The 17,323-nt window shown below is 39.7% G+C and overlaps 1 protein-coding gene across 1 annotated transcript in view; it reads left to right on the top strand.

The window, feature by feature from the left end:
• Positions 1-17,323, top strand: part of SETBP1 (SET binding protein 1) — a 463,228-nt gene that overhangs the window by 309,669 nt on the left and 136,236 nt on the right. Inside the window, 1 exon segment of the mRNA XM_044664936.1 lies at positions 512-3,989. Coding sequence (XP_044520871.1) covers positions 512-3,989 — 3,478 coding nt within the window.

The following is a 17,323-nucleotide window of genomic DNA, read 5'->3' as shown; positions in this document are numbered from 1 at the left end:
CCTGAAAAAAAAAATATTGACTTTATGGCCCCTGCAGAAAGAGCCATATCTGGCCTTCAAAAGAGCCAGATATGGCTCGAGAGCCATATGTTGCCGACCCCTGTTCTAGTACCTGCTTTCTTTGTATAAAACAGCTGTGTGACCTTGAGCAGAGACTGTTTTCACCTGGACTTCCTATCTGTAAAATGAGGAGTTAGTACTAAATGGCTTTTAAAGTCCATTCTAGCCCTAAGATTCTGTGATTCTAATTTTAAACTTAAACTAGTTAGACTATGATTCTATTTTATTTGAAAGCAGGGACTTGAGATTAGACCCCATTTAAGGTTCATTTGAGAACATTGTTAATATAGTTTTATCACTGCAGTTTAAGGAATCCTTATAAAATGACTTAGAGTTAGAAGAAGTTGTTAAAGTAGTCATTTGCCTCTTACTTTCAGATAATTAAGAGTCTCAACATTAACTTTGTTAATAGCACCAATGTACTCATCCCCCCCTCCTTCTCTTTCTCCAGGTTTATGAGAGGCCCCAGAAACATGCAGCCCTCCACTATGATCCCAGCCTCCAACAGGACTTCACTGGAGACACCCTAAAACCAAAGCACCAGCAAAAAAACAGCAGCCAGAGCCACATGGATTGGTCTGCCAGCTCGGATAATGGGCCCACCACTCAGAATTGCTTTATTGGCACAGAATCTGGTCGAGAAACTCCAGGCCCCACCAAGATTCCAACCCTTGAGCCTGTGGCTTCCTTTGCCAAGTCCCAAGGAAAGAAAGGAAGTGTGAGCAGCACATGGAGTCAGTTGTCTAGCAGTAGCAAAGATCTGCTCTTGGGTAATGTGGTCCCAGCCCCAAGCAACATCAGTTCACCAGCCCAGACCACCAGCTCAGCTGAGTGCAATGGACTCCCACCCTTAGTAGACCAAGATGGAGGAGGATCAATGGAGCCTCCAGATCCCCCGACTGGAAACAGCAAGAAGAAGTCAAGCAAAAAAGACTTAATAAATCAAACCATACAAAATTCAGACTTGGACTGGGTCAAGAATGCCCAGAAAGCATTTGAGACCAAAAGTCATGATAACTTGGAAGGGAAGAAGGAAGGCTACACCACAGACAACATCCAAGAGGTATCACCAGCCAGGCAGAATGTGAGTTCCATTGGTAATCCTGAAAATGATATGAGTCATGTCCGGATTACTATTCCCATCAAGACTCCAACCCTAGACCCACCTAGCCATAAAAGGAAGAAGAGGCAGTCTGTGAAAACAATGGTGGAAAAAATAATACCAGAGAAAGCCTTGGCTTCTGGAATTTCCATGAGCAGTGAAGTAGCTAGCAGGATACTCTCTCACCCTGAGGGAAGTAAAAAGGATCCTCGTACTACCAAGCTTGCTAAAATTATGGAGAATGAGCCCTCCTCAATTGTGTTGGAAGGTGTTGGAAGTGCTGAAAAGGTTCTCTCCAGTAATGCAGCCAGACTGCGAAAAACTCCCCTGGTCATGACTCCTTCATCATGCACAGATCCACCCCTCTCAAGCAAGCTGTCAGAAATTCAGCACCCTAAATTTGCTGCAAAACGGAGGTGGACCTGCAGCAAACCAAAACCCACCAGTATCCTACGAGAGTCAGCCATGACCACTTCAGAAAAACTCATGGTAGAGCCACCTTCTGCATATCCTATCACCCCATCTAGTCCTCTGTACACTAACACAGACAGTCTCACTGTGATCACACCAGTTAAAAAGAAGAGAGGACGACCAAAGAAACAACCTCTACTCACTGTTGAGACAATTCATGAGGGAACTTCCACCAGCCCAGTCAGCCCAATAAGCCGGGAATTTCCTGGCACTAAGAAGAGGAAGAGAAGACGTAATTTGGCCAAACTGGCTCAGTTAGTGCCAGGAGAAGAGAAATCCATGAGCGAGATGAAATTCCACAAAAAAGTTGGAAAGCTTGGTGTTCTAGACAAGAAGACCATCAAGACCATCAACAAGATGAAGACCCTTAAGAGGAAAAACATCTTGAATCAGATCTTGTCCTGCTCCAGCAATATTGCCCTGAAGGCAAAAGTACCACCCCAGACTAACCCTGGGGGAGCAGCCATTGACAGCAGACTGGGTAAGCAGATCAATGTCAGCAAGAGAGGGACCATCTACATTGGCAAGAAGAGGGGCAGAAAACCTAGGGCAGAGCTGCAGCCCCCATCTGAAGAACCTAAGACAGCCATCAAACACCCAAGGCCTGTTTCTAGCCAGCCGGATATTCCAGCCGTGCCTTCCAACTTTCAGTCACTTGTGGCATCTTCACCAGCAGCTATGCACCCACTTTCTACGCAGTTAGTCGGGTCTAATGGCAACCTGAGCCCCGCCAGCACTGAAATCAATTTTTCAGAGTTGAAAACTATGCCAAATCTTCAGCCTATCGGTGCTCTTCCTACCAAAACCCAGAAAGGATTACACAGCGGAACCTGGAAACTGTCACCTCCCAGGTTGATGGCCAACTCACCTTCACACTTGTGTGAGATTGGGTCCCTGAAGGAAATCACACTGTCACCAGTGAGTGAGTCACACAGTGAGGAGACAATCCCTAGTGACAGCGGCATTGGGACAGACAACAACAGCACATCTGATCAAGCCGAGAAGAGTTCAGAATCCCGCCGGCGGTACTCCTTTGACTTCTGTTCTTTGGACAATCCGGAGGCCATTCCATCTGACACCAGCACAAAGAATCGACATGGCCACCGGCAGAAGCATCTCATCGTGGACAATTTCCTTGCCCATGAAAGCATCAAGAAGCCAAAGCACAAGCGGAAAAGAAAAAGCCTGCAGAACCGCGACAACCTCCAGTTCCTTGCAGATCTAGAAGAGCTTATCAACAAGTTCCAGATGTTCAGGATCTCCCACCGGAGTTACACTTTCTATCATGAGAATCCATATCCCAGTATTTTTAGAATCAACTTTGATCACTATTACCCGGTGCCATATATACAGTATGACCCCTTGCTCTATCTTCGAAGGACCTCAGACATGAAGTCCAAGAAGAAGCGTGGTAGACCTGCCAAAACCAATGACACCATGACAAAGGTGCCTTTTTTACAGGGGTTCAGCTACCCTATCCCCAGTGGAAGTTACTATGCACCCTATGGAATGCCTTACACATCAATGCCTATGATGAACCTTGGTTATTATGGTCAGTACCCAGCTCCTTTGTACCTATCTCACACTCTTGGCACAGCTTCACCATTTATGAGGCCAACAGTGCCACCACCCCAGTTCCATGCAAGCTCCCATGTGAAGATGTCCAGCACTGCCAGGCACAAAGCAAAACATGGGGTGCACCTGCAGACACCTGTAGGCATGAGCCTTGGAGACATACAGCCCTCTCTCAATCCCCCAAAGGTGGGTAGTGCTGGGTTGTCCAGTGGTCGCCTCCACAAAAGGAAACACAAACACAAACACAAGCACAAGGAGGACCGAATCCTGGGGCCCCATGATGACCTGAGCGGTCTCTTTGCAAGCAAGGCCACGGGCTTCTCTAGCCATGTTTTGGGGGAGCGGCTGAGCAGTGCTGACAAAGACCTCCCACTAATGGGTGAGAAGAGTAGGCATAAGGAGAAACAGAAACACCAACACAGTGAGGTCAGCCACAAAGCTTCTAAGAGCAATTTTGAGGTTGACACCCTGTCAACCCTGTCGCTCTCTGATGCCCAGCAGTGGACCCAGGTGAAGGAAAAAGGAGATACTAGTGGAGACCCTGCTGACTCCTGTACCAAGAAGTTCTCCAGTGGCAGCAGTGGAGAGAGCAGCAACACGAGGTCAGAGACCTTGGATGTGTTTGGTGACATGAACCCATTGAATGACAAGTGGGACAGCGAAGTGGGTGGGAGTAAAAGAAGGAGCTTTGAAGGTTTTGGAACATACAGGGAAAAGGACATCCAAGCCTTCAGGATGAACCGAAAGGAAAGAAGCACCTATGACTCCTCAGTGTCTCCAGGTAAGTCCAGTGCTCAATGTTGACTATTCTAAACAAAGAAGGTATTACCTACCGCAGAGATCTTATTTAAAATATAAGTCAATTTCTTCTTTTCCAGGCTTTGGACTTCATAATTTAGTTGTCTGAACCTTTTTTATGTTCACTTTTTTAAATGTGTTAGAGTCAAATAAAAGCCAGTTTCTTCTTACAGTTGGTTTAGTGACTACCTAGCATTTCTGTCCACGGTTTGTTAGTCTTTCGTATTCTGCCCTGTTTATTCTATGTTTTCTTAGGAAATTATTTGAGGTCCACAAGCCTCCAGTTGCTGTCAGATTCCCAATTGTGAAAATCACTAACATCTTTGTTTTCTTATTAGAGATGAAAGAAAGATATAAATGATATGACCAAGTGGTCTCTATTGTCATTGGTTGGGGAAGAAAGGGAATGCCTCAAGAAAGATCCATGGGCTTTTCTACAGGATCCCTATAATGCCAGGTTTCCTGTTATCCTAGCAAAGAGCACTCAGTTGACCTGAAGTGGCCCCTTCTATGGCTGGGACCCCAGTGAGGGATTCTCAGCAGGTTAATTCTAATCAGCCTGCAAGCCACAGACTTCAGCCTAGTGAGATCAAGGGTTTTGGTTTCTGAACACGGGACTCTTCTTTTATCTCTCAGGTACAAGGCTCAAGGAAGTTGAGGAAACCAGCAATTAATAGCATCCTCTCTCCCTGGAGCCTGTGGGCTTTTAAAATGCTGACTTAGGAGAGGATGAGACTTATGGCTACGTTGCATCTCAAGTGTTTAGGCTCTAAGGAAACACTATGGCTGAGGGAGGGGGATGTGAGCATGACAATGCTATGACTCCCTTTAACATGGTAGAGTGGAAAGAGTGTTGGCTTTGGAGTCATACTCTCTATCGCATACTCTCTGAGTCACTTCGCTTTACCTCTCTTGGCTTTGATTTCCTCATCTGTAAAATTAGAGGACTGGTCTTTATAAATGGCCCTCACATTCCTTCCTTGCACTAAATCTATGATCATATGAATCTTCTTTTATTCTGAAGGCATTTCCACTGGGGAGGAAAGTACGATTCAAAACTTCTGACATTGATGTGCCATTACCAGAGGCATTCATCATATCCCTTTCCTGCTACCTGTGGCTTCCCAGCAGTGGAAATATTGTTCTGTCAGTGTCCCCCTCCTCCACATTCCCTCACCAAAATTTCACTCTTCCCACCTCCACTGCCCCCCCTTTCAGGCTCCCACTTTCCTGCCAGTATCCCCCACAAATCACTATAAAGGTTACAAGGCTTTCAATGAAGAGCACATTAAGTACCTCCTTAACACATAAAAAGTAGGGAATCCCTGCCTTAAGTGTCAAGACAGTTATAAAACCGCAGTAATATACAACTTTTTACCCCAAAGCGGAGAATTAAAGGGCCCTCCTTCCATGGCTGAAATGCAGAAGCATTGGGGGAAGATACAAACCCCTGAGGCCTGCCAGGGCTTTTTTATCCATTCCCTTCTCATATTCCTCCTCAGGAATGAATAATTACAGAAGGTGGGAGCTGTCCATTAATGAATAATTAGATACATTTTCCAGGCTAGCAGGTTTCAGAAAGAAATACAGTTATTAGTTAAGAGGAGTCATTTAAGAAAGGTTCATATTTCCCCTTCAAACCTCCACCCTAATCTCTAGCATGGGATTTGTTATGGTGGTGGTCTCTTGGGTTAATGAAGGCCAATTAGCATTCCTGTCCTTTTGGATGTGCTGTGGGAGATAAATGATCCAAAAAGGATTTTTTCCCCCCAAAGACAATTGACAAGTCTGACTTTCACTTTCATTGGCCTTTTTGGTGGATCCTAAGGATTGTGCACAGAGTACAGTCTGGATGTTAAAGCCTGCCCTAAGAAAGGAGTTAATGTAACCTTAAGCCCAAGGAATGTTCCTGATTTCCCTTTCAGCCTTGGCAGAGCTGGCAGAGCTGAACCTTGGGACCTCACCTAGCCAGGGGCAGAATTGGTTCTCATTTCAGCATTTTCTGAGCTTTACTTAGGTGGAAAACAATGTCACGGTTTCACTCAGAAGAATCAACAAACAAGAAGCATAATTTGTTGGAAAATAAGAGAATTATTTCAGGGCAGCCAAGAGGGGCTTGTCACCATGATCACACATTAAAGAAACAATCTGATTAATATTTTCCTAAACCAGACTGTATTATTTTGGAGTTGTTTCAGCTCCAACAAGTTGCCTAGTTACGGACTCGGCTCCTATCATTTTCAGGGTCTCGCAGTTGGCTTCCGTTCTTGCCATAATGCTTTCCTTGTATTTTCATTTGAATGTCTCTGGTGACATTTTTGTCCAAAGTGCCTTCACATCCGTTATCTCCCTTGATTTTCACATCAGTCCAATGAGACCAAAAAAGAAAAAGAAAAAACAGGCAGTAGTGTGGATAGTGGGAAGTTCATAGGCTTAGGATTCATGTGGCTTGGGTTCTAATTTCTGCTCTTACACTTTTTAGCAGACATTATTCCATAATGGTTAGAGCTCTGGAGTTGTTAAAAGAAGGTCCTGGGTTTCAATCTCATCTGAAATATTTACTAGCTGATCAAATCTGACCGAATTGCTTAAGTTCTCTCTGAGTCAACGTTTTCTCATCTATAATAGCATCACCTTTCCCACAGGATTGTTGTGAGGCTCAAATGAGATAACATATCTAAAGTATTTCTTAAATCTTAAAATGCTATATAAATGTCACCAAGATTGTTATTATTAGCTGTGTGACTTTGGGAAAGACTCTACTTTTCTGGGCCTCATATTCTTCCTCTATGAAATGAGAGGTTGTAACTAAGTGATTCCCAAGATTTCATTCTGACCCTCCCGCTCCATGATTTTTTTTCAATCTTTTACTCCCTAAGGAAACTGAGGCCTAAGCAGTTGATGTAATATAAACAGCATAAAAAATCTAATCAGTATGGAATATTATTTTGTTACAAGAAATGATGAGGAGATTAATTTTTTAAAAAACTTGGAAGGAACTACATGAAACAAACAGGACCAAGAGAACATTAGATACAACTACAGATTTGATATTTGAAGAATAATTTGTGAGTTTTCACCTCCAGAAAATGAACTAAGAAATGGAAACATGAAAGACATAATCCATATATTTTGTCAGATATTGCTTTCTTTGATGTGAGGAAAGGAGAAAGGGGCTGACTTTAAAAAAATGAATTAAAAAAATACATTAATAGTTAAAAATAAAAGGCTGATCATTAACAAAGCCAACATTAGAAAGAATCAAGGTTTCTTGACTTCAGAGCCAGTGCTCTTTCCATAATCTATTCCTTTCAAAAACTCACCCATCAAATTACTAGTCTTCCCCTAAGGTAGCTGAACAGCGATTATACAACTGGTCAAGAGAAGTAGAGTAATTAAGAAGACATTCTGTTACTTAATTCAAAACCAATGAGGAATCGTTCCTTACAGCCTAATCTTCTCTAAATGTCAACCCTTTAATGTCTCCAGTGATAGGTCTTCTATCCCTTTCTTTATTGGTTCAGTTTGCAAAGTATTTGGGAAATGTTTAACCACATGGGGTTAAGTGAGCATATTGCCCATGTTTTAAAACATGTTATTCACAGCCTTTCTAGACCTGAGCTCTTTTTTCTTTCCTTGGTTATTTCATTAAAATCAAGAGAGACTTGATTCAGTGCTACCCTCATTCCACTTCTTGTCTCCATCTTTGGCTGCTCCTAAACATTCATTTACATCCAGAGCATCAGATAATGGCCGTTAATATATCTTGGTAGTAGTGACCCAGTAATACTTTTTCCTCTCCTTCTCCCTCTCCCCATATTTCAGGGAGATATGGAGATTGCTATGCTTCTCTTGCTCTCATCCTACAATATCTGAATATTAGCTCTCCCAATAACAGGTATTTTCACATTAAAGGCATTGTAAATTTCTTCCCAATGGAGGCTTAATTTTTTAAATGAACTAAGAGATGTGTCTGGTTATACCTCTGAGATACTTCTTTGGGATTGGAATAGTGAAAGACACTATATAAATTTAAGTCATTATCATTACGGAGAGAGGAATTAGAGACCCCATTTAGCAATAGCAGCAGTTGCACACTTCATTTCCTCTTCAGCAGTCAGAAAATCATTTATTTCCTATCCCTCTGCCCCACCAGATGGCAAAGTTATTTTTCTAGCCATCTCTTAACATATCTACAGTTCATACTGTATCCATACACCAACACTTCCCTCTTTCCTTTTGCCTTCTTGCCTTGCCTTCTCTCCTGTTTCAAACATGGTGACTATTAGGATGTTTGTATCATGTAAGCCAACTACTATGTAGCCACTTAAGTCTTCGCTTTCTCCTTCTTGCTTCATCTCTTCCCTCCTTTCCTCCTCTTCCTCTCTCCTCTTAGGGTGGCTTTTCAGAATTGCTTATGTATTATAAGCCAAGTACCATGTAGCCATTTATGGAATCAGGCTGGAACCAATAAATAATGGAGAACAGAACCACAGAATCTTAGTTAGAAGGCACTTTAGAGGTCAATTACTCCAACTTTTATTTTAGTCACTACAGGAATCTCCTCTAAAGCATCTCAGTGATACCATCATTTATTTAGATCATAGCAGTGAACATTTTTTATCACCAAATAAAAATGTGATTATCAGCATTTTGGAGAAAGCTCTCATGAGGATGCAAAGGAAGTTTCTTTCAGTCACAATCTTCCTTTTTCCAAATGTTCAGAGTCCCTATATATCTTAACAAATCATTATGCAAGGCTTCCCTAAGCACATCAGACATTCTGGCTTCTTCAAGCTTGTGGAAAGAGAACGGATTTCCTTCAGATAAAGAAGTAGCAGTGAACATGGTAAATTTACACACATATTAGTCACATGTGGATATTAAGTAGGGTAATAATCATCAATATGAAACTGGACTTAATAGTGTTCTGTAACCATTTCCAGCCCTTTTACCTCTCTTTTCTTTGTTATCATTCAGTCATTTTCAGTCCTGTCCAATTCATTGTGACCCCATTTGAAATTTCTTGGCAAAGATATTGGAGTAGTTTGCCATTTCTTTCTCCAGTTCATTTGATAGACAAGGAACTGAGGCAAACAGGATTAAGTGGCTTGCCCAGGGTCACACAGCTACTAAGTGTCTGAGACTAGATTTGAACTTGGTTCTTCCTGACTAGTGGCCTGACATTCAATCCACTGAGCCACCTAGCTCTTTGGAATTCATGATCTCTGTGTTTTGTTCTAGCTCTGATATTCTGTGATTCTTTGGATACACACACATATATACATACACAAGAGTATATGAATATGTGTGTGTGTAAATATAAAATGAAAATTAGAAAGATGATTGGGATAAGCGATATTAAACTGTATAGCCTTTTTTTACTATAAACTGCTGCGAAAATGTATCTCACTGCCAATAATTTGGATCCCATGCAACTTCTGGGGACTGATGTATGAACCTGAAGGATACTTTTTTTTTGGTGGATTACTACAAAGGTCATTTTTCCCCCATTCCCTGTGTTAACTATTATATACTTATTTTGTTCAGCCTCCTAAGATTGTACCCAAAGCCCCCTTGGAAACCTAATATTTATCAAATTAAATATTGTGACCCATAATTTTATGGAAATGTGAAAAAAATTGCTTTGACTTGGCCATGTTGAAGCCAGTGATCAAGAAATTCCACCTTCAGAGCATGAAGTCCCCAGGCCATTTATCTTCCCCAATTTGGCACGGATTCACAAGTACCGTTGGAAGTTTTTATTTAGATCACTACAGGATTGGGGAAGTATGCACATTCTGGATTGGGTGTGCAGAAACTGTGGTTTTGACAGACTTGGCATGGATATGCCACCGAGCCATTCTTGGCTAAGGAAAGCAGCAATGCTCACAGCTTCCCAAGAGTGGCCAGTCATGGGGCAGAGATAAGTGAAGTAACTGCTCATTGGAACAAAGTCTGGGTTCACTATTCCTTCTCTCCAGAAATTAACTTTTGGGGGACACTGTGGAAGAGGCTTGGAGGGAAGAATCTTCCTTAGGAGAGCACAACCTGGGGTGATTTCATCCCACTAATTACCTTTGGCAAAGACTGTATTTTTTTCCCAAATAGCACTTAAAGGCCAGTTGGCTGAAATTAAAATGTGTGAGGAAGGTTTAAGAAACCAGAAAATCTCATGGACTCTCCCAGCTGGAAAGGACTTCAAAAGTTATTTAAATCCAACTCCTATGTGAATAGGAACACCTTCTAAAACATCCCCAATAACCAGACATCCAATCTCCACTTGAGGACCAACTAGTGTTGAGGAGCTCATTACCTTAGAGATATACTTTTGACTTTTGGACAGCTGTAATTTTTAGAAACTTTCCTCTTATATCATACCAAGATCCACTTTCAGGATATGCTTTGTACTTTACTTACTTCTCAATAAATATCCCTATGTAAAATCTTCCTCTTGTATGTGAACAGAGACCAAGTCTGCCCTGACATAATGAATTTATAGGCTTTCCAAGATCAATGGAGAAGAATGTTGTGCTCCAATATGATTGGCACCTGAAGCTGCCTGAGATCAAGCTATAGGCCACTTTTTATGAAGCATGATCTCCTTCTTTGCTTATAAGTGGATACATTTTGTTCTTGTGCCTTTCTATGTGTCCCATCTCAGCCCCTGCAAAAGTTTATAATAGAAAGTATTTAAAGGCACATTCAAGATGTGGCATTGTGTTTTCTCACATTTGACAAGGAAGAAGGTATTCTACATTCATCTTCTTTTTCCTTCCCCATCTGCCTATTCTGTAATCCATGCTTATGATTAAGGTCATTTACAAGGTTCCAACAAATAGTCTACTGTGCATATGTAGAAGAACTGGCCCTTACATAACTTATAAACAAATCAATGGATATGTAGATGGATGGATGCATGAATAAACTTTTAAGTGCTTACTATGTGCAAAGTACTGTGCAAAGCATTAAAGATACAAATAGAAAAGCAAAACAGTCTTTGTTCTTGAGGACTTTGTTTTCTAATAAGAAAGACAACAGTTACTGGAGCATTCAGCTACAAATCAGGAAGAAAAAAATCTGTTTCTGATGGTAAACCATTAGACAGTGCCTAGGATTTTGGTTACAAGAATTTTTCCCCTCCTACAAGAACTCTCCCTCCAGAACACCTCTCCCTCTTCTCTCCCCTCTGGGAATTCAGGAGCCATGGTTTTTGGGGAACCAGGGGCAGGCAGAAGAACTTGGAAAGGTAATCCCTAGATCCCATCTCCACCTGGCTTGCCCCCTTGGATAAAGGCCACAGGGCTGAGCCACTAGCAGGACTACTGGTCTGGGAGCAGGGATGGTAGAGGGGAAGGGTCACTTTTCCCCAGGGCTCTTGAATGTTCTTACCCATCAGCTGTAATTGGTCAACTGTTTATTGTGGACCTTTTCTCCATATTTTTTTCTTTCTTCAGTGACCAAGGGAGCTAGGCTGAGTTCCTTGATAGAAAGGAAACATTCAGTTGAAACAGGGAGAGAAAGTAGACTAGTATACAAACAAAAAAAAATAGTATCAAGGCTTTTTAAAGGAAATAAGTAAACCTAATTAAGAAGAGAAATCCTATACACTTGAAAAACTAATGAATAGATTATGTGTTTCATGTTTCCAATTTTTTTACTACGTTTTCTGGAAGTGAACATTTACAAGTGATTCTTCAAGTGTTAAATCTGTGGTTATATTTCAATCACTACCTCTTGTAGTTCTTTACAAGTTTGTTTGTTTGTTTATTAGTCTGCTTGTTTTTCATGATACAGTAGTATTCCATCACAATCATATACTACAATTTTAGCCTTCCCCACTTAATGGGTATCCCCACAATTTCCAGGCTTCCAGATGGCACAGAGAGAGAGAGTGACTATCGATCTTTTAGAACATGTAGGTGCTTTTCCTTTTTCCTTGATTTCCTTGGAAAACAGACCCAGCATGGTACTACTGGGTCTGAGGATATAGAGAGTTTTATAACTCTTAAGGCATAATTCCAAATTACTCTCTAAAATGGGTGGATCATTTCACAACTCCACTGATATTAGTGTCCCCATTTCCCCACATTCCCTCCAACATTCATCATTTTGCTTTTTTTCATTTTACCCAAACTGATGGGTATGAGATGATTTCTCAGAACTGTTTTGGTTAGAATTTCTCTCATCTGTAGTGAAGTAAAGGATTTTCATATCCCTACATATTTTGATTTCTTCATCTTTTGCCCATTTATCAATTGAGGGATGGCTCTTATACGTTTGACAAAGTTCTCTATTTTAAACATGAAACCTCTGTTTGAAAGGCTATCTATACATTTTTTATCCAATTTTCTGCTTCCCTTCTTATCTTGATAATATTTGTTTTATTTATACAAAACCTTTTTAATTTACAGACATCTATTTTATATCTCATAATGCTCTCCATGTCTTGTCAACTCATAAATTCGTCTTCGATCCATAAATCTGATAGTTAAAATCCTTATTCTTCTAATTTATTTATATCTCCTTTTATGTCTAGATCACGTATCCATGTTCATCTTATCTTAGTGAATAATGTTAAGATATTGATCTCTACCTAGTTTCTGCCAAATTACTTCCTAGTTGTCCTAATAATTTTTAACAAATAATGATTTCTTATCCCAAAAATCTGGTGTGCTTTTTTCAAATAGAAGATTACTATCATCCTTTACTATTGTTTGTTATATGTCTGTCCTGTTCCACTGATCTATTTTTCTATTGCTTAGCCAATACAGATAGTTTTGATAATTATTGCTTTATAATAAAGTTTAAAATTTGATACTTCTAGACATCCTTCCTTTACATTTTTTATTAATTCTTTTGATATCCTTGATCTTTTATTCTTCCAAACAAATCTTGTTATTGTTTTTCTAGCTCAATAAGATTTATTTTAGTCATTTGATTGGGATGACATTGAATAAGTAGATTAGTTTAGGTAGAATTGTCATTTTAATTATATTAGCTCTGCCCATCCATGAACAATTAGTATTTCTCCAATTATTTAGATCTGACTTTATTGGTATAAAAAGTGTTTTATAGTTATGTTCATGTAGTTCCTGGGTTTGTTTTGGCAGATATTTCCCAGGTATTTTGTTCTATCTATAGTTCTTTTAAATAGAGTATCTAAGTCTGTCTGTTTTCAAAGAGATAAAGAACAATCTTCCTGAGGAGTAAAACCTATATCTGATAAGGAGACTGTCCCAATGGGAAAAAAAAAGGTAAAAGAAAAGTCCTCCAATAAAGACTCAGCAAGTCCTGACAGGATGTTGAACTGATAAAAATGGTCATTGGTTAGGAATTTTTGTGACTAGATATATCCAAATATCCGTATTTCATCTGATCTCCTCTGTTCTCATCTAGCATGATCACCCTTTGAAGATGTTTGAGTTGTGCTATTTAAGGTAGTATTGATACTGTTTAAAAACACTGAGTTAACCTTCCAAATGGCCTTTCACAGCTCCTTTAGTCCCTGGGTTTTGTATAGGGTACACTTCAGTAATGCTTGCAATCTCCAGTGAGAAGTGAGTGAGTGACAAGGCAAGAAGGTGGGGAGATAAAGGTGACAAAAACATCATGTCTCTCTGGCACATGGAGAGTCTAAGGGCTTAGGGAAGTGAGAAGATTTCCTTAAGAAGAAGTGACACCCCTTCCCTAGAGACGGAATTTCATACCTGTCAAAAGGCTTTTAGGTAGCATGATTCATGTGATCTCTATAACCCTGGGAGGCAGGTGGATTGGAATTATTTGTTTGGCAGATGAGAAAATAGACACACAGGTCAAATGACTCATCCGTGGACACATAACTAGATAGCAATAGAGTTGTCCCTGTAATCTAGGCTTTCATATTCTTTTTTTTTTTTAAACCCTTGTACTTCGATGTATTGTCTCATAGGTGGAAGATTGGTAAGGGTGGGCAATGGGGGTCAAGTGACTTGCCCAGGGTCACACAGCTGGGAAGTGGCTGAGGCCGGGTTTGAACCTAGGACCTCCTGTTTCTAGGCCTGACTCTCACTCCACTGAGCTACCCAGCTGCCCCAGCTTTCATATTCTTAAACCAACATTCTTTCCTTTAAAAAGTGTTTTATGGGAGATGCCTAAGTAGCTCAGTGGGTTGAGATCCAGGTCTAGCAAATCTGACCTCAGTGACCTTGGGAAAGTTACTTAAACCCCATTGCTGAACCCTTACCATTCTTCTGCCTTGGAACCAATACATGGTATTGATTCTAAAATGGAAAGTGGGGGTGGTTTTTTAAAGTGTTTTATGGATGTTCTTTGTTTTTAATGCCATCTCTTCATCATTCCTGCCCCTCCCTAAAAAACAACTTTGTAAAAAAAAAAAAACAGCAAACAAGAAAAACACTCATATTAACCTCACTTGGTAGCATAGGTACAATTGTGCATTCCACACCTCTCTAGATGAAGAAGACCAAAATGGCATCACTATATTGGGTTCAATGTACAATGTGTACAGTTTGTTTTTTAGTGAACATAATTTCTATTTTTATTACCAAGACATGAGGTTGACATCTTTTTTCATTGCACTCTTTTAAATCTTTTATACCGGTTAAACTTACTTTTAACTCAAGTCAACAAGCATCCCTCAACTGTCTACCCAATACAAAGCACTGAGCAAGGTGCTAGGAGATCCTAGGAAGAAGATCCAGTCCTTGCACGCAGGTTGCTTCTCTATATAAAAGCCAATAAATTACATAAATCAGAGTGGTGGATTTTTTTTGTGTATGTGTGACTGATCAGACCAATACAAGTTTAGAGGGCTCTACCCCATGTTAGACACAAACAGTCTGTATGAGCATTTGGGATAGAGATGTCTCTAAATTTCTGAATCATTCATCTCTTTTGAGCCACTGCAATTCTACTTTACTCACAGAGTACGACACCTTCATTGATGCAGGTATGCCATGCTGGAGAGTCCCATGCCAGTTTCTCCCATTTCTCAATATCAATACCAAAGTTCTTCATAGAGATCTCGAGTGTCCTTGTATCACTTCTTCTGACCTCCATATGAGTGCATGACTTATGGGAATTCTCTCTAAAATATCTTTTAAGGAAATGTGTTTGGCATTCCAAAGCTGCGTACTGAAAGAAGGAAAGTAAATATGTTTAATCATCTCTATTTTTTTTAATCAAACTTAGTTACTGCATTTAATTCCACTGTTTATTCTAAGGAGAGAATTACCACTTCTTGTTCTAATTGCCTCCCAAGTCAAATGGGACCACAACCTAAGTTTAGTCTTTCAACTTTCCTCTTAGGACCTTTACCAGATTAAATATACTTCTTTTGGAATTTTTTTAAAGCATTTTATATTAAGAGAAGTGTTTTCTCTAGGTGTTTAGTACTCACCAGAGTGGAGTTGTTTTGACTTTAATGACAACCAGAGAGGCAAAAGTCAAATAGGGATGGGACTAACATCAAATGAAAGCATGAAAGAGATATCAAGGGAGAAGCCACGCAAGGTTTACTCACTGATCCTGTAATACTAGAACCATAGGAATCCCAAGCTAAAGGGCACATGACTATAAACTACTGGACCTGACCTTACAAAGATCTCAGTTCAAGTCCAGCTTCAGACACTTCTTAGCTCTGTGACCTTTGGCAAGTCACTTTATACCTGCTTGCCTCTACTCCCTCAACTATAAAATGGGGTTAAAAATAATAGCATATAACTCTCAAGGTTTTTGTCATGATTAAACCTGTGTAAAGTGCTTAGCACAATGCCTGGCACATTAGAAGATGGTATATAAATGCTATTTCCTCCCTAGTAACTAGAAAGAGGTAATTTTAGGACAAATTTAAATCTTACTTTAAGAGTAAATATGTGGAAGTATTTATGCTGAAAGAGTAATATTTGACAAGTATAGCACCTCAAGGTTTATAAAACATTTAATATATATCATCTGTATACTAACTCTTGTGAGATTTTATTTATATTTATTAATATATATTTATTATTTATATAAATATTTATACATGGCTATATACTAAATATATTTATAAAATATAAATAAATATAACAATCTATAAATTTATAAATAAATAAATACAAATAAAAATATCCATTATATATCTGGTGGCTAAACCTCTATTTATAAGCCAGTTGTTCTCAGACCACAGAAACACAACTGAAACCCATGCCTGTACCCCATAGTCTTTCCAGATCCATAGGATCTGGCCAAGCTTGTAGTTCATTAATATAAGAGTCTAGCATCATCTCCATGGTATGATGAGACATTGGAAAAGGATATTAATAGAGAATTCTATCCATAGATTGAGCTCTCTATATGTATATGGTCGTTGATGACTCCTTGTTGTCCTTTCTATCCCAGTGCACCTGCTGAAATGTATACATCAGTTAGGTATCTGTGCCATGATTCCAGGGAACTGAATCTATGCATATATATTTATATATGTATATATATATACATATATATACACATATGCATATGTATACATATTAAAATCATGCATTAAAATTGAATTATTAACAGTTCCTTCCCCTTTTTATAATGATGTATGACTTATGAGTCATGAGACAGAGGCAGTTTGGCATTAGGGGAAGGACACTGATAGGATTTACAACCAAGGAATCTAGTTTCAAATTTTAGCCCTGCTTCTCATAGCCAATGCAGCCTTAAACAAATCACTTGCAAGCAGATGGGTGGCTCAATGGATAGAGATCCAGGCCCCAAAATAGGAAGTCCTGTGTTCAAATCTGGCCTTAGACACTTCCTAGCTGTGTGATCCTGGGCAAGTCATTTAACCCCCATTACCTAGCCCTTACCTCTTTTCTGCCTTGGAACCAATACACAGTATTGTTTCCAAGACAGAAGGTAAGGGTTTGCAAAACAAAAAAAAATAAAGTCACTCCATTCTTATTGACCTCAGTTTTCTCATATGAAATGGGATATCTATATTTCTGGGGAAGTGAGATGAGAAGAGATTCACATCTAACAGGTGATATGATTTCATGCAGACTTGGTAGATACTCATCCACTGACTACCTGTGACTCATAACCCTCAATGAAACAGATGAAATATAATTAGGAAATATTTAAAAAATATATAATAAAACATAATGTTAATATGTGGTTTTCTAAGTCAGCATGGATCCTTTTTTACCTATCAGTTACTGGTCCATTTCCATTTGAGTTGGACACCTCTGATGGTTTAAATCCCAGGTCACTTACATTGATCAGAAGGAAGTCACTAAGAATCTTATTCCTTATATGTAAAATGGGGCTAACAAAGTAGTTCCTACC

The sequence above is a fragment of the Gracilinanus agilis genome, chromosome 1 (genome assembly GCF_016433145.1).
Source record: "Gracilinanus agilis isolate LMUSP501 chromosome 1, AgileGrace, whole genome shotgun sequence".
In the NCBI taxonomy this organism is placed as follows: domain Eukaryota; kingdom Metazoa; phylum Chordata; class Mammalia; order Didelphimorphia; family Didelphidae; genus Gracilinanus; species Gracilinanus agilis.
Note: the sequence above shows the minus strand (reverse complement) of the source record. Positions and strands in the feature narration are given on the sequence as shown.